This window comes from Clytia hemisphaerica, unplaced genomic scaffold (genome assembly GCF_902728285.1).
Source record: "Clytia hemisphaerica strain Z4C2 unplaced genomic scaffold, Clytia hemisphaerica genome assembly, whole genome shotgun sequence".
NCBI lineage: Eukaryota > Metazoa > Cnidaria > Hydrozoa > Leptothecata > Clytiidae > Clytia > Clytia hemisphaerica.
This window is the reverse complement of record NW_027103974.1, coordinates 2,732,090-2,754,867: the sequence shown is the minus strand read 5'-3', so window position 1 is coordinate 2,754,867 and position 22,778 is coordinate 2,732,090. Positions and strand designations below refer to the sequence as shown.

The 22,778-nt window shown below is 34.6% G+C and overlaps 1 protein-coding gene and 1 long non-coding RNA gene across 2 annotated transcripts in view; one reads left to right on the top strand and one right to left on the bottom strand.

Annotated features, from left to right (window-relative positions):
- Positions 1-15,865, top strand: part of LOC136810726 (uncharacterized) — a 31,438-nt gene extending 15,573 nt beyond the window's left edge. Inside the window, exons 2-4 of the mRNA XM_067067327.1 lie at positions 12,682-12,917; positions 13,568-15,026; positions 15,706-15,865. Coding sequence (XP_066923428.1) covers positions 12,682-12,917; positions 13,568-15,025 — 1,694 coding nt within the window. The 3' untranslated portion in view covers position 15,026; positions 15,706-15,865. The remainder of the gene's footprint in view (positions 1-12,681; positions 12,918-13,567; positions 15,027-15,705) is intronic.
- Positions 15,866-17,160: 1,295 nt separating this feature from the next.
- On the bottom strand, positions 17,161-20,099 carry LOC136810794 (uncharacterized). Its single transcript, XR_010847154.1, has 3 exons — positions 19,708-20,099; positions 18,169-18,334; positions 17,161-17,749 (listed from the first exon to the last, which is right to left on the bottom strand). It is a non-coding gene; the product is annotated as an uncharacterized lncRNA (long non-coding RNA).
- Positions 20,100-22,778: the final 2,679 nt, after the last annotated feature.

The window sequence follows — 22,778 nt, the reverse complement described above, 5'->3', positions numbered from 1 at the left end:
ACTGTATGTTCAACACGTTCACACGCTGAGGTTCTGTTTTGTTTGAAAACGAAATGAAACCGTTTCATTGGTTAAGTTCAATTTTTACGTCACTTTTAACCAATAGAATGGCTTCATTTAAACTGTTGTGAACGTCAAAATTCGAAACGACAAAAAAAGAAGACGTTACACCAATGATTTATTATACACTGGATATACAAGTATCTGATTTTTGCTGATTTCTCGTGTACTAGCTATGTCCGTAGTAATGATATTAAATATTGTTCACCCTCCTTCGCTCATTAAATGATTTTTCGAAGCATTTTTATTGCATTTCTTATCGAAAATCAGTCAATCCAATTCCCAAAAGAGACTTAAAACTTTCCTGTGAGAGTCAAATTCTTCTACAATCAGTGCCATAACATATTGGCACTTTTGGCTAATTTACCATTTTTTCGAAAATTGATGTTAATTCGAGCGAAAATGTCAATTTCGGGCCTTCAACTTGATTTCATCGATTATTTCGATCTGGGAGAGATTTATTGGTTTCTAGGCTATATTTCAAGCCCTACTGGACTATTTTTGAACTTTCGGATCCTCAGATCCTAAGTTCCTAAGTGTTAAGTCTAGCGTTAAAACTCAGAGTTAAAACTCTACCCTTCGAACCTACTTTAGAGCACTTGCAAATTGATTGTGGTTTCATAACTTCCCGGTGGATTTCCCTTTTGTGCCAAGTATTTTGTCACTGATTGTAGTTAATTGCCAATTATAAGTCGTTATGACGTTTCAAGTTGTGAGAAAGATGCAAAAGATGTGTTGTGTATAAGAAATTGAATGTTGACACCAGAAATTTTCAAACTTCAACCACAAAAAAACTGCTTTGCCACCACGTGCCTCCAAAAGATTTTCATACCACAGTGTCACTAAGACACTCAAGTCTAATGTTTGTTAATTTTAACTCTTGTGGTAACAGTTTTGGAAAGATATTCCCAATTGAAAACCTCGTGTTACTATAAGCATTTTGTTTGAATTTTCTTGTCTAATGATGTTTTTCTCACATTAGATCTCATAAATGTATCCGGCTTGGTATTCTAGCCTTACTTTCAAAGTTTCTTCCCTGCAAAGGTACGAAAAGAAAACGCTAGGGAACTTTTTTAAAATGAGATTAATGAACATTGAAAAAAATCAGATACCTTGGAGCCGCCATGACAGTTGTCCTTTGCGGACAAAGCTAGAACATCAATTGTTTTCTGAAACTAAGGAAATACAATGGTTGCTCTCCACCGTTTTATGAGTCATTTATCCAGTGTCTCATATAATTCCTTGGTTACACTAACATTTTGATCGGAACGGAACTGCTCCGTTTTCTTGTTCCGAAACGTTGCGAAACCAATATGAACTAGCCTATACTAGACGTCACGGCTTTTACGCGATAACCTCTATTCCACTTTGTGACTTTTTCGAATGTTTTGAGCCCAGGTTTTCGGGCTCCAAACATTTGATTTTCTGACGTCACTTTAAACTTTCGCAGCTCTTGCAGTAGCGAACATATCGAATTTGCGTCAAACCTTTCAAGTGAAAATGATGGAACTCACTAAGAAACGGGTAAGAACAATTTAAGGCGCAAAGTGACAAAAAAATAAGAACAGTCGAGGCTCAGAAAAATTTAACTGGCTCTTATAGAAAACAAGTGCATCTTCTTTATCTGTCACTAAAAAAATCTCAATGACCTCAGACAATATTCTAAATTTTTTTGATGTGATTGAAATTCAAATCACCCAGCTGACTCACAATTTTCACATCGATCAGCCTCTTTGAAGTCTCAGGAAAAAAAAGTTTTCACATTAGAATCAAACTTTAACCAAAAAAAAAATAGCGTCGGTAAACTTACTCCAAACTACAAAAGATCTCAATCTCGGTTCCACAACCAAAATTTACAAAAAACACAAAGATCATAACCGTTATGCATATAACAGGAAAGCCAAAACAAAAATTAACATCTAATGTTACTACGTAGAGTTGATAGATAAGTTTTGATAAACCCAGGAGGTCTTCACTGTTCAAGTACATGCAAAACTTTAAAAATATGTGTGAGTGAAATGCCTTTTATAGTAAAATGTAAACATTGCGCGAACCACGTGTCAATAAAGAGAACAATTAAAACCACGTGTCCAAAACAAACTTGTAAACCAATTGAACAATCAAAATTAGCCATATTTGGTTTGGTTTTGTATCCACTGCATACAGCTGGTTTATAAATTTCGCAAGTACTGTTATGTCCCTTTAAATGAATCATGTAGTCGTTCTTTGATAATAAAGACACAATTAATTAACAAAAAAATTCAAACATTTTGTAATGCTTTCTTAAAAACAATATAAACACTACTTTACTTCTGAGAATAATCATTACGTCATTAGTGGTAACTATGATGAAATACACTTTTTTTATAAGAACCAGTAAAATTTTGATGAGGCTTATAGTTTTTTTTTGGCATTTTGACCCTCAAATTGTTCCTACCCTGTTCTTATTTATAGGGTGAAATTGAGGTATTTTCGGCGTTATATCCAATTTTCACTACTTTGACCCCTAAATTGCTTGAAAATATGTAATTTGAGGCTCAGCTTTGCTCTTAAATTGTTCTTATTTTTTTGGCGATTTTGTGCCTTATTGCTTTTATGAAATTGTTCTTATTAAAAAGAAAAAATTGGGGTAAGATTTCATTTCCCGGACTGAGATTCGACTGACTCTGGAATATTTTTGTTATTCTTTCCCGGGATAGCCGATCGGGCTGCTCAGAGTTGATAGTTGCATTGCTTACTTTAAATCGTATAAGAATGCTAATGAAAATGTATAAATTCCGTACTTCATTTTATTCGGTGGGAAAAGGATGTTCTTCATTTTTAAGTTAAACAAATTTAAGTTGTGTCTCAAAAATGCCCAAAGTTGAGAACAATTTAAGATTAAGAACAACCTAAGGACAATCAGTGGTTGAGGATCGCTGAAGCTTAATTGCCCCGCAGGGGCTTTTGTTGCTTCACGTAGTGGGCTTGTTCGCCAGAAAAATATTCATGTTCATGTTCATGATGTTGTTTCTTACGATTCAGAGCGGGACGCCGCGGTTAAAGAATGCTCGCGCGCATCTATCGTTTTATCTATTTTGTTGCGACTTGTATTGATTCTTACGTTTTAGTTCTTTCAAAGTAAACAATGGATGGCGCATAACATGAGCATTTTTATTTTTCTTATAAGCATCTACTTTATAAGCATCAAATCAATAACTCTTGATAGACGGTGATATACCCTTCGGTTATTAGTTTTTACAAAGTAAACAAGGGACGGCGCATAATATGAGTATATTTATTTTTCTTATAAGCACCTACTTTATAATAATCAAATCAATAACTCTTGATAAACAGCCATATATCTTTCGGTAATTAGCTCTTACAAAGTAAACAAGGGACAGTGCAAAATATGAGCATGTTTATTGTTCTTATAAGCATCTAGTTTATAAGAATCAGATCAATAACTCTTGATAGACAGCCATACTTTTCGGTACCCTATTGGTATTATATTTCGCGTGTTACAAAATTTCGCAATTGCCAGTTTCTGGAAATTTTTGCATGTATTAAATTTCGTGATTCAATAAATTGGGCATTTTCAAAAAGTGGGAATAAAGAAAGAAAATGACTGATTTTGCTTGAAACACAACGTATTAGGTGTAAACATACCAAAAACAGTAACAAAACTAGCGACAAATAAACAAGTGTAACAAGTAAGTATTTTCGATTTACCTTTTTTTTAATTTTTCGCGTGTATGTATTTAATTTCGCGATTTTGTATTTTTGAAAAATTTAAACGGTATTAAATTTCACGAAATTTGGCCTAAAAAATCGCAAAATTAAGTACCTGCGAAATTTTGTAACACGCAAAATATAATACCAATAAGGTAATTAGTTCCTACGAAGTAAACGGAGATATCAAGATATTTTACTGTGTGTGCTAAAACTGTACACTTCGTTTCAGAGAGAAGAAAAACATTTGACTTTGGTGATTTTTTTCTTGTGTAGAAATATTTTCGATATTGTACTGCTCGCAATGGTTTCAAAGGAACGAGACAAGCGCTCAGCGAATAGAAATTTCTAGCTGTGCGTTTATTGGATGGCGCTCCAATAAAACGATCTGGTTGAATGCTGCCTTCAAACGTTCATTCTCGATTATGAATGCGTTCGCGGGGCATTCATAGCGACAGCTACTTGCTAGTATTAAGTAAGTTTAAAGTCGTAAGCTTAATGTTCATGTTATAAAATTCAACAAAATTTACCTTTGTGATTACTCATACTCATTTGAAAATAAAATATTGCGGTTATTTTTTATTACTGTCTTGACACAGCATATACTAATTTGATATAATTGCTGTATTAACCCTTTAACGACTGCTTCTTTTTATTTTTCCGTGCCTAAAATACTGCGGCTTTTTTAACTCTTAAAACACCGAGCCTTTTTCTTTGGAGGTGGTTGGTAAAATACCGCGACTTTTTTAGGACCCGTGCCAAAAAGACTGAATGACCTTAACTCGGCAAAAAGTACTTTAGGGGTTCGCGACTGCTTATAAAATTCAGCAAAATTTACCTTTGTGATTACTCATACTCTTTGAAAATAAAATATTGCGGTTATTTTTTATTACTGTCTTGACACAGCATATACTAATTTGATATAATTGCTGTATTAACCCTTTAACGACTGCTTCTTTTTATTTTTCCGTGCCTAAAATACTGCGGCTTTTTTAACTCTTAAAACACCGATCCTTTTTCTTTGGAGGTGGTTGGTAAAATACCGCGACTTTTTTAGGACCCGTGCCAAAAAGACTGAATGACGAATTAACTCGGCAAAAAGTACTTTAGGGGTTCGCGACTGCGAGACGAGATAACTCGTCAATAAAAAAACATGGAATTTGGGGAAAATTCATCATTAAAAGAACTTTCTATTCGTGGTATTCATGACGTAATGTTTTCTACGGAAAGACCCTGGTTTTGGCCAGTAGTGGCAAATTTTATACAACTTTTGTGTAGTTTAAATTTGCCACTACTGGAAAAAACCGGGGTATTTCCGTAGAAAACATTACGTCATGAATATCATGAATTAATATTTTTTCAGTTTCTGATTATTTGTACTTCTTTTTTCCATATATGATATTAATTTTTTTTATCTGACTAAAAAAAAGAAGTACACACTCATATCAGCATGGTTGAAATAAACAATAACTTTTTTTGCAATTTTTGAATTTTGTTTTGGAAGCTGGACTTATTTTACGAATTTTAATTGTTCGGTATACTTGGAACATAATGCGCGTACGAGATATCTAGTCATCAGTATTTTTGGCACGGAACGCAATAACGAGTTACCTCGCCATCAGTATTTTTGGCACGGAACGCAATAACGAGTTACCTCGGCATCAGTATTTTGGCACGGAACGCGATGATGATTAGCTCTATAGCCTGTCTTAAACCCTTTAAAATTCGTACCATATCAGAAACAGCTGAAATTTGTTGAGCACGTACGTTGCACATTTCAATAAGCAATATCCGGCTATGTCTCTTTTTAGCTATACTCACAGAAAAAATTGGCAGATCACAAGTTTGTGAAACGTTGTTTCCGGCTGTTTCTGGCTCTGAAAAAAAATGATAAAAATGAAGAAATAACTTAGTAAATGGTGCAATTACTAGAGTTTGAACTCGTGCAAAATTCTAAAAATATTTAAAAAAAGAGTGATTACCTTCAAAAAACATCCATAAAATCATCATTAGTTTTGCTCTAAGCATGTAAGGCAAAGATAATTATTTTAATGTTAGATTAATAAAATCAAGCAACCTGAATGTTTGAAATGGTTTGGTTTAAGTGCAGCTTTGGTTTAGGGTCAGACTTTTAAATAGTATGTTTTTTATATATAAAATACAGTAAAACTGTATTGAAATAATGTGTATTTTTGATACCGAAACATTACGTCATTATTAAAGAGTATACTCTTAAAAGTAATGAACAGCGTTAAGATCTGGCGGGAGGTATTCCTTCGGGAACCGTAAAGACAGCCATCGACGAACACATAGCCCAGCTGGATTTCAACCTGCTACGTGAAGACTGACCGTGAGTGCTTAACCGACCGAGCGGAAGTGAAGTTGAAAACTTGCTTAAATGACTTGCTGTGAAGGAAAAACACGGTCAACCTCCACCTCGCACGTGACTTGTTTTTCGTCACGTTCAAGCGTTTACCTTGAAAAAAATTCGAAAAATTCCTCGTAAATTGTCATAAGCACATTGACTTGAAGTGATAATCGTAATATCCATAATCAAAAGAACAAATGAATAAGGTGGACTAAGGTCACAGTTCAAACGACTCAATATCGATCATTGGAATTACACCAGAATCTCTACGATAAAGAGGGATATTACGACTATCCAAAATTTTATCATACAAAAAGAAACTGCTAAAACCAAGCCAAACCAAACACACCCTACTAAAAAATCCCAAAAAATAAAGATAAAACAAGACTTCACTGATGAAAATTGACGTATTTACAAAACTCCATGGTGAAATTCAAAGGACGTCATTAGCTTAATCGGCATCAGTACGGTTTTGATCTATCGTCCATTGATACACTGCGAAAATCCAAATATTCCAAATAATTTTCCTCGAGAGCTTGATCGACCAGTTCAACGTTCGTTACTGAAATTGAACCGATGAAGACGACAACTGGATTGTTACTTCCATAACATAGGATTTCGCCACCTTCCAAACTAGGTACAAGCTGTGAAAAGTAGAAAAAGTAATGATTTTTTGTACAACAGTCCAGTCTTTGTGGCGCTCAAGCAGAGTCCAGTATACTACGACTACGTATAGTCGTTCGAGTTATGGGGCGTTCGAGTTTTAGAGAAGAAAAACAGCCTATAAGATTTTCTCAAAGGAACGAGAAAAACTATTCAAGTGATGGAGACATTCGAGTTATGGAGAGTCGACTGTAGTAGTATACTAGAACTAATGAATACGAGAAAAGAGACACCCAGTTTGAAATCAGCCGGCGAGGCGACCTTTTTTTCCGATGTGTTCTGAGAGTATGTTTCAGTTAGAAATTTTGATCTGTTCTGATCAGATCTTCGAAAATTAATCAGCTAGAAATAATGGTGTGTTCTGACAAGACAGGGGTATAACTTCTAACTGTTTTTCCTGTGCAAGGTCATCAAATGTGTTCTTGTGTTTTAAGTAGACAGGGGTATAATCAAGATAAAATTTATGTGATCTTGTTTCCTAGTAACCCTAAAAAGTTTCAGAACACATCTTTCGTGGAAAAAAACAAATATCATACAAGTATGTCAAAAAGTTTAGGGAGACAAATAGTTCAATTGTTCTATAGCAATAAATCCACTGTTAATGGCTTCTACACAATATATTGACAAACAATATTTGACAATATCGTTTTCGGACCGTAATGTACGAAGTAAATAACAGGTGCTCTAATTATGAAAAGGGATTTTCTTTTTGTAAACAATCTCCTATATTGTTGGAAAATTGCAAATCAAGCTGACAATATATTGCGGGCGCCTTTTCAATAAATTGTCGGCATTCAGCAATATATCATCAATAAATCGCCTGACAATATGTTGTGTAGTGTATTAGATCTTAAATCTTTAGATCCTTAAATCCTTAGATCTTAAGTAAATGCTCACGAAAGGAATTTTTTTGTGCAAAAGAGTACACGTTTTTTATAAGAATATTTAAATTATTTGAAGCCTTCGGGCTATCTTAACTTTTTTAGTTTTAGGCCTAAAATCTTAATATGTTCTTATTGCCACCATTTTGTAAGTATCTTGGTCTATTTTCTTTAAGAATCGGGTGTCTTAGAGTCCGCAGAGCCTTAAAATGTTCTTAATTTGTTCTTAATTTTATGCCATCGAAGCCTCGTGCTCTTATATGGTTTGTTCTTATAAAAAAGAAAACTCGTAATATGAAATAAAAATCAAATCGATAATGATCTCAACACTCCCCCTTTGTAAATTTATGAAAATTAGTAAGATTTCTTTTTTGCAAGCCTTTGAAGATTCGGTAAAATTTTCCTAGTTAAGTCGATGAGTAAGCAAAAAAAAACTTTTTTTAAAAATGAATAAAATCTGATAAAAAATGATGAAATGTTTTTAAAATGAATGAAAATGGTATTTTTAATGTCCTTTGTTAATAACCCGAGGCTTATTCTTAGAAATTACAAGATGCTAATTGCTAATTACTACTAGTAATTGCCTATGAAATGAATCATTGCTTTGTATTGTATAGCATTGATTAAATACACCTTTTCGACCGTAGCCACCAATTGCCGCGCGGGTATTCTTTTTCCGATGTATTGGACTGAAATAGAAGACAAAAATCACTCATTTCAAAAATGACCCATTTCGCCCATTTTCTATAATTTCAGTATATTGTCAGTATAATATTCAGTATAGATTTTTTTAATCAAAAATATTACGCAACAAAAGGGTACAGGAACAACAACCCAAGAAATACAGTTAACTCTCTCTAATTCGAACTGGAATTGAGAGTGTAATTTATTTGAATTAGAGAAAGATTTTTTCGTTTTAATTTTTCAACGTCAACGTGTTCTAAATCGATGATCTACTAACTCTGAGTATCAGAGGTTAAGTTTTCAAAGAATATATTAACCTCTGAAGACCAATAATAGAAATTTTATCGCGCATGTGTCAATCTAATCACTCACTGACTCTTTTTAAAAAGCATTGATGATATTTTTGTGTCGTGTTTTCAACGACAGGAATTAAAATATCAGCTTTGAACCTCATCCAAGATCTTGGATGGTCGTCATGGTTACTTTTTTCTGCGTTGATTGAGCGCTGAATAGAATCTGGATTGGTCGGCACAGGGTCGACATATGATTTCGACCTGTGCTTTTTACGGTAATGATCTGCATTATATAATTTTTGTTGTGATGTGCGCTGTTTTGTTTTGATGATTCGTTTCGACAACTGAAATAATGATTTTGCTCAGCATATTTTTTCAAAGTGATTCCGACCTCTGCGCAGCGTTAACTTAGCTTTAAACTCAATGATATCAGCCCATAGTCAAAATAATAAAGATGTTTCATTTGACATTGAAAAGCCCCTAAACGCATCAAAAGGGTTGAGTCAAGTTTACCAGGGTGGAATGACGTAAATAAGTTTTGAATGTAGTAACTTTAGACACGTGACGTCACGTCTTCCCAATCTCGAGACTCAAACCCAGTCTCCTCTACGCTTTGAGAGTTATTAATTTTATCATTTAGAAATTTTCAATAAGAATGTGATTTTTGGTCCCAAATCTCGGAGATAAGGAATAGAGTCCTTTAAACAAAAGCTCAGGAAGCTTTTTTTACATTTTTTTACAACTGTTTTATTATATGGACGTTTTCGACATTTGAAGGACGTTGCTTGGATGCCAGCCGATTTTGCCAAGCATCGAAGGAAGTTCATCAAAACAAACTTTTAGTTTTCTATCATAATTTAATAACCAAAAGGAGTTGACCTGATAGTCGGGGTCTAGAAAATCTACCCTTGAGTTACCTTGAATGAAATGGGTGCCTGTCAAGATCCTGCCTGTCAGATTTTTGCCCCAAAAAAATTTCGGTGGAATTGTATTTGAAGAGAAAGATATATTCTGACAACGTTCAAATCTTTCCCCTCTTTTTTTTCTTCTGATCAGATGGTCCGACCATTACACCTTTTTTATATAAGAACAAACTATATAAGAACATAAGGATTCGATGGATAAATTTTTAAGAATAAGTTGAGAACGTTTTGAGGCTTCGCGGACTTTAAAACACCCAATTTATTAGGGAAAGGACCAAAATAGTCACAAAATGGTGAAAATAAGAACATTTTGTTTTTTAAACTCAAACAAGAAGCCGGAGCGGCGTGAAGGTCCAGCTGACGTGGCAATAACCGAATGTCGTTCGTACCGGGTTCCTTAAGTGACGCAAAAAAAATTTCCTTCCCATCCTCCACTCTGAGCTTCTACTCTTTGACACTTTCTTTGTATTGTTAAGATTTGAAAGTTTTTGATACATTTTCCGAAATTTCTAAACTTTTGCCGCTGATGGGATTCGAACCCACTATATACAAAGCACCTACGTTACGAACGCCAGCGCATTAACCACTGGGCTATCGAGTCACAACTGCATTAAGGAGCTCAAAGTAACTTAAAAACATGGTATTTACTCCAAACTCTATCCGGGGGCTTAAACCCTAACCAGGGATTAACTCTCATCCCCAACCCTAGCCCTAACCCTACCTGAAACAACCCTTTAATCTAGCCGGGAAATTTGACTCTACTATCAATTCAAAAACATAGGTCAAACATCGCGCGGGTAGGCGGGGCAAAAATTCTAGATCGGCGGTTGGTTTAGCCTGGACTTGTTAATTTATTGCGCGCACAGGCCCCGACAAAGACAAAATCTTTTCGATCAGTTGCTTTTTAAAGGTCCATTCTGCTGCGCGCTGGACCAAAAAGTTAAGAACATCCGAAAGCTTAAAAAAATTTTGATGTTCTTATTAAAAAACGTGTATTATATATATAGACCTTAAATAGAGTAAAAAAATCTTTTTAAACCTTCGTCGACTTCATAAACATCAGTATTATAAAAGCTATTGAAAAAACGCCTGCTATTTAGGCAGAAAAAAACTAACGAATTGCTCTAAAATTGTTTCAAAAATTCTTTTACGGGGAGGCCCAATTCAATTTTTCTTGTCTTTTTTCCGTTCTGTTTTTTAGTCCAGTCATTCTTTTCTAAATATTGTTGTTTTGTATGTTGATGGTTTTCCGTAACTGATATACTATAGTTTAAAGATGACGAAAGGACTTCCAAAAGATTTGTTAGGTAGGTTTCCTCCCTTTTCTAAAAATATTTGCTTTAAGCACCCCTCCCCCTCACACCCATTCCAACAAAAAAAGATTGGTCGGAAAATATTGTCAAAAAGCGATGAATGTCCGAAAACATGTTTGATTGTTTCCAAAAGGATTTTGGAAATATAAACGATAATTAAAAAAAATTTTCAAGAACATTTTATGAAAATTGTTGATACAATACAGAGTGTTGCATAATTTTTGTTTTCTATGGTATAATCGTGAAAAAGGGAAGAACAGCCTGGTTTTCTCATGATTTTTGACAACCGTTTCTATTGATGTCATTCACGCTACAATTCAAACATTAATTCCAGCATTGAATAACTTTATAAAAATTTGATGTCTGACGATTATTTTAATACATTTTCAATAATGCGTGTAGGCAAATAGACGTGGGTCCTAAATACTGATTCATGCTTGATGAATCTATGTTTTTATTTATAATTCAATTTTTCGACTCCAATAGTTCGTTTTGATGTGGAGAGTTAAGAATATTCTAAAGCAGTAGTACTTATAAAATGGGAATTCAGTGGCATTGGCTCAGCGAGAGTATTGGTTCGACCCAATCTCCTCGATCCTTACGTTTAAAAAGTAAGTTTGAAATTCGAAATTGTGTATATACGTAGCCCCACAACGAGATTTTATAGGTATTTAGGTATATCCAGATATCTCATCAGTTTCATTTACCCTTAAATGTTTTCTTGTTACAAAAACGCTTCATGATTTGATACTCAATCGACAACCGGTTTCTTATAATTACTCAATCGACAATTTCAGTTGGTGCAAGAAAAAACAAACTAACAACAAGCCCTAACCCTAACTATCAAAAAACGACATATTTCAAATCCTAACCCTGACTATCAACAAACCCCGACCTTTGCTCAGTGACTACCACCCCTACATATTCATTACTTTTTGTACTTTACGCTATTTAACGACTAGCGGTTAAAAGAACGATAAATCAAGCATGCGTATAAGTCACTATTTGGATACTCTGTACCAGAGTGTATCTCACGATTATCGTAGCGTAGTACGGCAATGAATTTTGAAATTAGCCGTAGATATCGGGTTTGTGTACAGACTACTATTTGGATGGGCTGGAAATTCTACTAAAACCGTAGAAGTTTTATTCATACTGTAATGGTAGATAAAGTATTTACCATAAATACCAATAGTAGATTTACCGATGTTTAAATACCTACACATATAGTAGAAATAAGTGTGAGGACGTGTTGGTTAGGAATATTGCGATGGCTTTAAAAGTTACATTTTCTTTACCAAGAAACCAAGACAATAATTAAACGATACTCCTTACACCCTATTTTATAAAAACAAATTTATAAGAATAACGAGGGCCAAAAATGCCTTGAAAAAAAGAAAAATTTAAGAACAATGAGCTGATCTTGGAATGGCTAAAATTTCAACAAGTTAAGGGTCAAAGAGTGTTATTACATGCTCTTTTTTATAAAAATACTAGACTATTTTGCCATTTCATGGATATTCGTAAAATTTTGGGGGAAAATCGCCCTAAAATATTCTTACAGTGCTCTTAGGTTAGAAACCAAACTCTCAAAACCCAAATTTCTCTGAAAATGGCATCCTTTAGGTTCAGTTTCCAAATTCAATGATGGTAGTATTTTTAGCACATTGTTAATTTTTGACCTATTTTTTCATGAATATTCTTATAAAGTATATTCTTATGAAAAAAGCGTGTACCATTTTTCTTGGCCGACATTGTCGACAATAAACTCTTCTTTTCTTATAGACATTGTCAATGATAGTGCACTGGCAACCCAACGAATGATGAAGCGCGTCTCCGATAAATTAGTCAACGTTGAAAATGCACCAAAACATTTTACGACAGGAAAAGCTGGAATTGCACTCACTGTCTTCTCAATCGTACTCAATTTGTTGAATATGTATACCGATTATGCTGTCGCGTACTATTATTTCGAAAACAACGATGTCTTTTTTGGTGGATGGACTTTAACCCCTGTTTTGGTGAGTTTTGACCGCTTTTTTCTATACGCGGTTTTCAAATTTATAACCTTCTTTGATTCCCTATCATTTTTCTGCGAAAATTCCTTTCGTTGATTCCATGTAATTTACATTAAAAATATCAAGTAAAACAAACTCTGATTGGCTAAAAACCCAACAACTGATCGGTTGCAAGTGACATATTGACTGCTTTTACGTCACTTACAACCAATCAGCTGTTAGGTCCGTGATGAAGATCAGAAGACATTGCAATGGCGCATATCCTGATATCAAAATGTAGCCCAATTTTCGTTTTTTTGAAAAATCTTACCGAAAAGTCTGTGGAATGCTTTTTTGAAAAACAAAAGATACCATTGCATTGAAGTGGGTAAAGTAGCGTTACTTAGTTGAGCTCATTGCTACAAAAGAGTTGTGAAAAATGTCTCAGACCCGAAATCGTGCAGCACAGTAACAAAATGAGTTTCGCACAGGCTAGACTTCCCGTACTGGACCATTAGAAGTCTTGTGATGTCTAATTATGTCAGTGACATTTAATATCTTATCGGGGAAAACTTCGTCAGGGGAAATTTTCGTCGGGGAAAAATATTCGTCGGGAAAAAAGATAAGGCATGATGATAAAAAAAGAAGTGACATTTTTCTTCTTTTTCTTTTAGCTGACCTCCTTCTTCATCAGTTTGTACACTTTTATTCTACACAACAAATCAAACGGAAAATTCCTCATGAAAATTCACTTCTCAAAACCCTTGGTATACAGTTTATGCCTAATATTACATGGACACGTAGCTCGATGTCTGATGTGGTTGACTGTACTCGTCGAAAGAATCCCTTTACTGGGCGTACGTAAGGCGTTATGGGCGTTTCGAGATATTACAAGTTATGCCGAGACTTTCACACACGCACTTCCACAATTATTCCTTCAGATGTATATAATCGTGCTTTATAATGGTGATTTTAATGCAATCCAATTAATTTGTTTTGTGTCGTCATGGTTATCGGCAGCCTGGGGTATACAGTCTCAATTTGACGGTATAAAATGGAAATTATTGACGTTCGAAATGAATCTGTTTTGGTTTGCATCCAGAGCTGCGGCGACCACGATGTTAGCAAGTATCCATAAATCAGCACCATTCATCATGATCCTCGGTCATTTTCTCTTAATGTTTCCGTTATGGTTCTGGCAAAACAACTTTAAGCCATTCCGTAAAAAACGAGGCAGTAACCGATTTGAATTAATCATCACCGATGCATTTTACGCTGGTATTTACGCCGGTAGTAACACGGCTACTCCAACGACATGCAAATATCAATTCTGGTTAGCTGTTGTATTGTTTTTTGAGAATATTCTATGTGTCATTCTTGGAATGCGATTCGGGACAGTTCAACGTCCTCTGGAGCATTTCATTAACAATCAAATGGAATATAAACATCATAGATTGAACTATGGCGATTTGCTCAATAGAACAGCAGGTTATTGTGTTGATACTCCTCACTGGAAGTATAAAGTTCACTGTACAGTACCGTATAATACTTGGATTAAATCAAGAATCACATCTTGGCTAGCCGTCGGTGTCACCGTATTTGCTTTCATTCAGCTCGTGATTATTGTGATTCTACGGCAACGAAAAATCATCGCCGAAGACGCCATGGTCTCCAAGCTTGGTGCTGCAAAACAGCTAAGTAAAGCTGAAGGTAGGGTTACAGCTACTTGTTCAGAAGCTACCGAATACAATACCCGAATGACACCGGAGCCCTCGCCGTACATGAACAGAGCATCACCCTGCGTTGACAAAGAATTTCATCAACCATCACTTCTGGCAATCTCCACTGACCAGTCTTCTTTGTCAAGAGCGAAGAATCAAACATTAGATTCACCAAAACCGTTTGTTCACCCCCGTCTCAGTGATAAACATTCATCATCTACAAACAATATATTCAGTCAAAATAATACTAGGAATCGGAGCGAGCCGGGGGCTTCGTCGCCCAGTCTTTCAGTCACTGTTAAGGATATCAACATTGAAAGTGTATCAGTGACGCAAACACCAACATGTAGCCAAGCTGATATAAGACTTCATATGGATATTACTGTAAGCCGTAAGAATAGTCAGAACTAAAGTCTATTCACGATAAGTGTGCACTCTTTTTTCTTTTACTTATAACTTTTGAAGGAATTCTTCAATCTTTTTAAATTTGGTATCATTGGAAAGATATTTGTGAGTGGAACAATTTGAAATAAAAAAAACCTTAAAAAGATCATAAAAATGAAGATGAAAATGAAGAAGAAAAAAATGAAGATCTTGTAGAAAAGTGCTATGACTTTCATTTTCACTGGAGAGATTCCTTGATCTTAGGAGATCATCACTGTGAAGAGATTTCATTAAAATATTTATTCAATATAAAGTTATAATACAAAGTTAATAAGTGATTGACCCCTAAAAACAGCAAAAAACTGCAGAAAACAGCGTTTTTAGACGTCAATCAGCTTATAACATTGTTTGATATTTTTTGACTGAATGATTATTTTTGAGAATTTTTTTCACAGTAATGACATTCGATGATTAAGAATTCACTTCAGTGAAAATGATAGCTATAGCATTTTTCTACAAGATCTTCATTTTTTTCTTCTTCATTTTCATCTTCATTTTTATGATCTTTTTAAAGTTTTTTTTATTTCAAATTGTTCCACTCACTAATATCTTTCCAATGATGCCAAATTTAAAAAGATTGAGGAATTCCTTCAAAAGTTATAAGTAAAAGAAAAAAGAGTGCACACTTATCGTGAATAGACTTTAAGTATTTGGTAATATACTATATATATACTAAAACCTTAAAACCAGTAATTTTTGCGTCCTAAAGAACTTGTATATATTCGCTGTTGCAGATCAGCTGTTATATTTTTAATGTAAATAAAATATAATTTTAATTTTACGAAAGAATCTATTTATTTGCCAAATAAAGTATTTCTTGCCAATATTATTTAGGACTTAAAAAAAAAAGATATTAAGGTAGTCTCACCAGGGTTGTTTTAAAACTGACACTGCTACAGCTTCGTTTTCTCTGAAATTGGGATTTGTCTTTATAGCGCGTGATGTGTAATACTCATACGCTGTGATACTCACGGTTGGTACCTATTTGGGTTCCGCAAAATCTGAACTCGAGAATCTTAAAAAAAACTTGGCTCAAATTGCCGAAACATAAGAGACTGAACTGGTACATTTTGAGCAAATTTAGATTAGTAGATTTAAAGTTATTGAGTATAACATACTTCAGCTTTTGACAATTTATACTTCAATTCTCAAGAGCCAAAAAAACAACACCTGATCCTCATCAAAGATATACTTGTTCTTATAAAAAAAACTAGTCGTAGCTCAGCTACGGACACTAGCGGACACTAGTCGTAGCTCAGCAAATAAGTATGTAAGTTTGTCACCTAGACTGTTAACTTCGCTTCACATAGTTTTCCAACTAACGGCTCCCCGATCGTTATCATTATATCCGCTTCGACTGTCTTATTTCCCCAATTTGCGAGTACGAAAAAAAGGACGTCCTACAGTCTACGAACGTGGTCGAGGATGACCCGAATACTCCTCTTTTCTTCACTTCTCTCCTTTTTTACTTCACTAATTCTTTTCTTTATCTGTTGAGCATCAAGCAGAGAGACATCAAGATCTATTTTGTGAATATTTGGTACAGTGGAGCCTTAAAACTCGAACACGCACAGGGAACGCAAATTAGTTCGAGTTAAGGAACTTTCGAGTTATAGAGTAAGGTTAATAATGTATTGTTTACTGAAGGAACCATTGTTAAAGTTAAGGGAGCATTCGAGTCATAGAGGTTCGAGTTAAAGAGGCTCCACCTTATAACCCAACCGGGGCTGAACCCACAACCTTGCAAACCGTAGTCGGTGCACAAATTTATTCTCATACAAAGTAAATGAGATTAGACGACTCGAGATATGTACATACATGAAAATTTATTTTTCTATTTATACTTTACTACAAAAACTGAATACAATGGTTAAAAATATACATGAATTGCATACACGTTTTTTTTTTTTTAAGAAACTAGTTTTACCAAGCAGCCTCAATGTTTCTTAAGAAATCGGCCTTTTGAGCCTTAAATGTTTCTTACATGTTTCTAAACTTTTTGACATAATCAGCCTATTTTTCATGCAAAGAATGGAAGGTTCTAAAAAAAACCGAGTTAAAAATGTTACTTTCTCAATCTCAGCCTCACCATGTTTCTTAGATGTTTCTTAGTTTTTAAGCATTCTGAGCCTCATGTTTCTTAAAAGTGTGTTTCTTAAAAAAAAAAAAACGTGTACAGTTGCGAAATAAATGTTAATTGTCCAAAAAAAAATTATAATATACAGATTTATACCACTACAGAAAACTTTCCATACATTATCGCGGTACGCTTAATCCATCCCGGAAGTTTATTAGAAATTAGAAGCAAGAATTCGTAAGAGGATGCCAGCAACCTTTTGCCTCAAGAACTGGGAACTAAACAGGAACTAAATCTCTACACATCAATTTCAAAATCATTAAATATAAAAATTAATACTCAAGCACCAAATTAAAAAGAAAATAAAGCCCCAAATAATGTCAATATCACAATTATAACACCACAACTTTTAACAGATCGCCCCGTAGATGCACACTTTTCAATAAACTTTCGATCATTACATTGGTCGGTCTCGCAACAGCAGACGGCGTACGTATCTCCTTTTCTTTCGTAGCGCGTATTGCATTCGGATTTACTACCTTCCATTAGGCAACCGGATTCGGCAATTCCATTTCGTTTCGTCACGTGACATATTGAGGTCAAGAATGGATTATCTGAAAACAAAAGTAAAACAATGAACTTTGAGGCCAGGTGTTGAACTTCAATTCAAAAGCTCCGGTAGTTCCTGAGTTCCGACATGTGGTCAACGTGTATTTTACAGACCCGTCTGCAAAGTACCAAATCCCCATGGGAACGAATCAGCTTTCAATGTGAATTAAGTTTCATGCGAGACCGCTGATCTCTAACTACTTGACTGGATCGAGCTTCCAATATAAAAGGAAGTGTGACACAGGCTTTTGAACTAACTAGTCCGCCATTTTGCTTTCTATTTTGCTTGACAACCTACAGGATTTGACAAGGAGAGACCACACTCATAGACATATATAAAGCTAAACTAAGGAGGCGGCCGCACGCTACTGTTATAACAAAAATAGTGTAAAAGATTTCTGGAATAAATTTGATTTAGACCTACCTTTACAAACATGGTTTCTTTGGTCAAATTGTCCATGACTGTATTTTCGACATTCGAATCCATCTACTGCGATTATCCAATCATTTAACAGAAGAACCAGGATTGGTAGACTGGCTTGTAGGGTAAAATACCAAGCCATTGTTTTTTGCTTCACAATCAAAATATGCTAAAAATTGAAATTTTCGAAAGAAGTTTTATTGCAGGGCTCTTCTTTTAGATAGAAAGTGGAAAACAAAAATAATCAGCTGAGTATACTGGTAATCTCTAGGTGGCCTTGTACTCTTAGGATGCACGCATACCCTCTAATATGTTTTGATATAGCATGGGCCCTCGTCAACCGAGGCCGTCTTTTTTTGCAGACCATGCCATAATTTTTTAAAAGATACTATTTTAAGCCATAAAAACTATTATTCTCCCCAATTAGAACACGTTTTAAGGTGTTTTGAGGGTGTAAAAAGTGAAAAATTTTCTTCGTCGCCCACCATGGTTATTTTTTCCAAAATATTGGCCCCCCACTCAAAATGGCTCGCTGGGGCTATGTATAGGGGATGCGTATTGTTTAGAAAATTCCCGTCCGAGAGTTAGCCCAAATTTGGGGTAACCTGTTTCAAGTTATAGAGTTTTCTTTGCTTATAAACAAATTTGATGATATTGATACGATTCAACTTCGTTTTTCGAGTAAAGACCTCAAAAACACAAAGACGGGGAAAACTCTTGGACGGCAATGTATATACATGTTTTTTTATAAACAAGTGTCTTCCCCAATATCAGGCTCGTTTTATGCTTAGCATTCTATTGTACTTAAATAATAGAGCCATTGTTATTATGCTTATAGAAAAAAACATGTACATCCCCTATATCAAAATCAATTTTGGGGATGCAATCAGCCTACTGTATTCTCAAAACCTAATCGAATTAAAACAAATCATCTTCTCCAGCCATCCAGCCTGCTTCATGACACATTTGTAAATGAATGAACTCCACATCAAACCTAGCTCTTAAAGAACTATTTAGCAAACGTTAAAACAATTTATTTACGAAATTCTTTTTATTTTTTATAAATTTATTTGTGAAATCTTTAATTTGTTTTTAAAAATATTCGTAAATTTGTTTTCAAAATTTTAATCGCTCACGCTAACAGCAAGCTTGCAGCTTAACCTTGTAGTTTTTCACAGTACGATGTATGCCTAGGATGCAGTTCTTCAAATTTTTAAAAGCGTCCATGAAAAAAAAAATCGTGAATGATTTTAATCCTGGTGTGTCAAAAACAGTAGTTCCTGCCTCAGGAAGAACAATTTGATTTAAAATCAAAAACATATTCCTATTTTGAAATATTTTTAAACGATTTTTAACAAATTCTTTGAAAAAGCGGTCTTTTACTTCTGATAAAAATGAACTTTTTCCTTTCAGAAAACACACTGGTTTTTGAAAGTTTCAAAATTTAGATAATTTTGGCTTTCGACACAGGAACGGCCTGCTATGAGAACCTTCAAGGAGTTGAAGAGTTAATATAATTTTGAAAAGATAATAAAACCATACCTTAAAAATTAAAGTTGCTGCTTTTTGCGAGTTTCATTTAAATCTTTTCATCTTTAAACCACGTGTTTCAAAAATATTTTCGTTCAGTTCTCTCCAAAGTAATAAAAATTTTCTTCAAATCTTCGATCCTCTTTGTATAAATTCTTCAATAAATCAATATTTTCACTTCAAAACGCGTGCTCTCTCAAAAAAAATCTCATAAACCGCTCTCTTAAAAAACTTTTCTCGTAGAACTTCTTTACTCAAATTTTCATCATATTTTTCAACAAAAAAATCTAGTTCGGTTTGCTTCATTTGTTTTGAAAGTTTGTGTACTACGATTTTCTGCCCAACGTTTTAGTAAACAGCTTCAAGAGCTCAGCATAATTGTATATTAGCGACTGAACCCATATGGTTTGGAAAAGTTTTTTCTGTATAATACAGTGTACGTCTTGAATTGTCCGGCCTCTGGTCTTTTTTTCTCAGTACAGTACATGGTATGTTGTAGGCTACGTCATATCTTCCCACGCTCTGGGCGTAACACTCCTACTCGTCGAGTAAATGTCTGGAGCTGTCTATTGTGTACACGTTTTTTTGTAAGAACAAGTTAAGAACATTTTAAGGCTTTGCAGGGGGGCCCCCTTTGCAGACTCAAAACACCTGATTTCTTAGGATTGAACAAAAATGCCCACAAAATTGTGAAAATAAGAACATGTTAAGAATATCCGAAAGCTTCAAAAACTCTCGTAAATTTGTTCTTATAAAAAACGTGTACAATTCATCTGAACATTTCCACAGTTTTCTTTACTGAGTCAGTTAACTATTTGACCAGAACTCATCTTCTGCATCATGATGCTGTGCATGCAGCTGCAACTCTAACTATGAGGCCGTTGGATATAGCCCAGTGGGATGCCCATAATATCCAGCGGTTTACACCAGCATGGTGGGTCGACCAATGGAGACGGATGCAATATTCGAAAAAGGGGATTTTGGCGCCTCTTTTAGAATAAAGTCTTTTTGGCTGAAAACTGCTAATTTTGAGGTGTAAAAAAAGCAATTAGTAATCAAAGACGCCTTTTTCTGCCTCTTTCCTTTCGATGCCCCCAAAATATCGGTCGCTGGGAGGCCATAGTTTGTGAAAATGAGCAAGAATGTTAAGCAACCTAAGCCCTGACCCGAAAAAGTTGCTTATAAAAAAAATGTGTACGCGTTGAGAGAATGAGAATCGGTCAATGTCACGGCTAGAACATCACCATATCACGCGAGTATACAATTTCTTCATGGATATTATTTTCCCACAATTAACAAACAATATCTTATCAAGTCATCAAAAAGATTTTCACATGGTAATGTGTAAGACATTTGATTGACAGATAGTTGATTGCATAACTTTTGATCTAGAAAAGGTATGGACTTGAAATTTGTCACAAATGTTCTCTACCATAAAAGGAGTTCATAGAAAAAAATTTGGGTTGATGACGTCATCATAAAGGTGATGACGTCATCACAAAGTTTCACAATTATTGCTGACCAATTAAAAAGTACTATTCAATAAAATAGCAATTAAAGTTGAATGAATGGAGATTTTTCAATTCTGTTTTGAATTTCTAAAAGCCAAATAGAATACCTTTAACATATTTGCCGGTTTTTAATATACTAATAAAATCGAGGCTTAAAATCCATGCAGAAAATGAGTAAATTTTTTCAAAAAACAATGACGTCATTTATGATGACGTCAGCAGTTTTTGAAAATTTTTAAAATATTTTTGAAAATTTATTATTGATACCTAAAACCTGTCAAAATTTGAAGTCAATTGGATGCTTAGATCAAAAGTTATGCTAAATTTAAGATTTTGGGATTTTACAGGGTTTTAGCTGGATTTTATGATATGCCTGCACAAAAAAGTCATAAAACCTGATCTGGTCGGTGTATATTTGTAAAATTTGGTATACATGCTGCTACTAGGATTATATTAAAAGTCAAAAACTTTCACAGTGTTAAAAAAATTTTTCAATGAGCTATTAGCAAAAGAGTGCCAGCCTGGTGGAAAACACCCCCCCCCCTGATAAAAATAGGGTTAAGGGAAGAAATTTCATTCACCAAAATGAATTCTCTCGCCAATTTTAATTGTCTTTCAATTTAGTCTCTATTTCTCCTAAAAACGCTTCCTCTTTTTTCAGCTAAAATATTGGGTCGTTCGCCAAAATTAATTTTATTAAATCGCCAAAATAAAGTCCGCCAAATTGCACCAAAATCAGATTGTGCAAAACTATTGTTAAAAAATGGAACCCGCGAGCTGTCGCTAACCCCCTCTGGAAGGGCCAAGTCTCAATGTGATATTTAAAAGTAGGATAATTTTGAAAGCTTTGAGATTAGAACATTTTAAGATTGATAGCTAATTAAAGTTAACCAGCACATTTTTTATCAACTCATTAAATAATGGATCTTCACAAGTATGTGTTTGATTTGTGAATATTAAAAGATTGACAGAAAATGTCATCGTTTCAATCAACCAGCCTTCATTTAGTGAAAATGTAGTGAAAAGTATGTTAAAAGGTCATCATCCTCTATAACATTTTGATGGCTACTAATACTAGCTCTTTTTTGATTGGCATTGTTGACATGCTTTCATAAATGTGACTAAGTGCGAGGACTCGATATAGCATAAAGGTTGAGTATTCGATGCTCAGTAATTAATTGAACAATCAAGGCTAACTTGAGCAATCCATAGAGAAAGAGTGGTGCCTTTGCCTTTTCTTCGAGTAGATGGCCATCGAAAGACAAGCTTTTGGGTCGTCTCTGACTTAAAAGGTATTAAATAAAACCCATGTCTCACAGCCCCCGTGAAACTTCTTCCCGCAGTGGAGATGAATTTTTTCCAATGAATTTTCAAATGGATTTGAAAACAAAGTCAAATGCCAGAGGGGCTGAAATTGTATTGTTTTTCCCATTGGGGACCATAGTGTGCACCCCCCAGAATAGTGGTGTTCTGGAAATTTTCAGGTTTTAGGTGGGAGAAACAAGTTGAGGTGGGGATTAATTTCTTAGGTGGGATTTTTGGTGTTTTGTTAAAAGTTAATGTTAGTGTTTT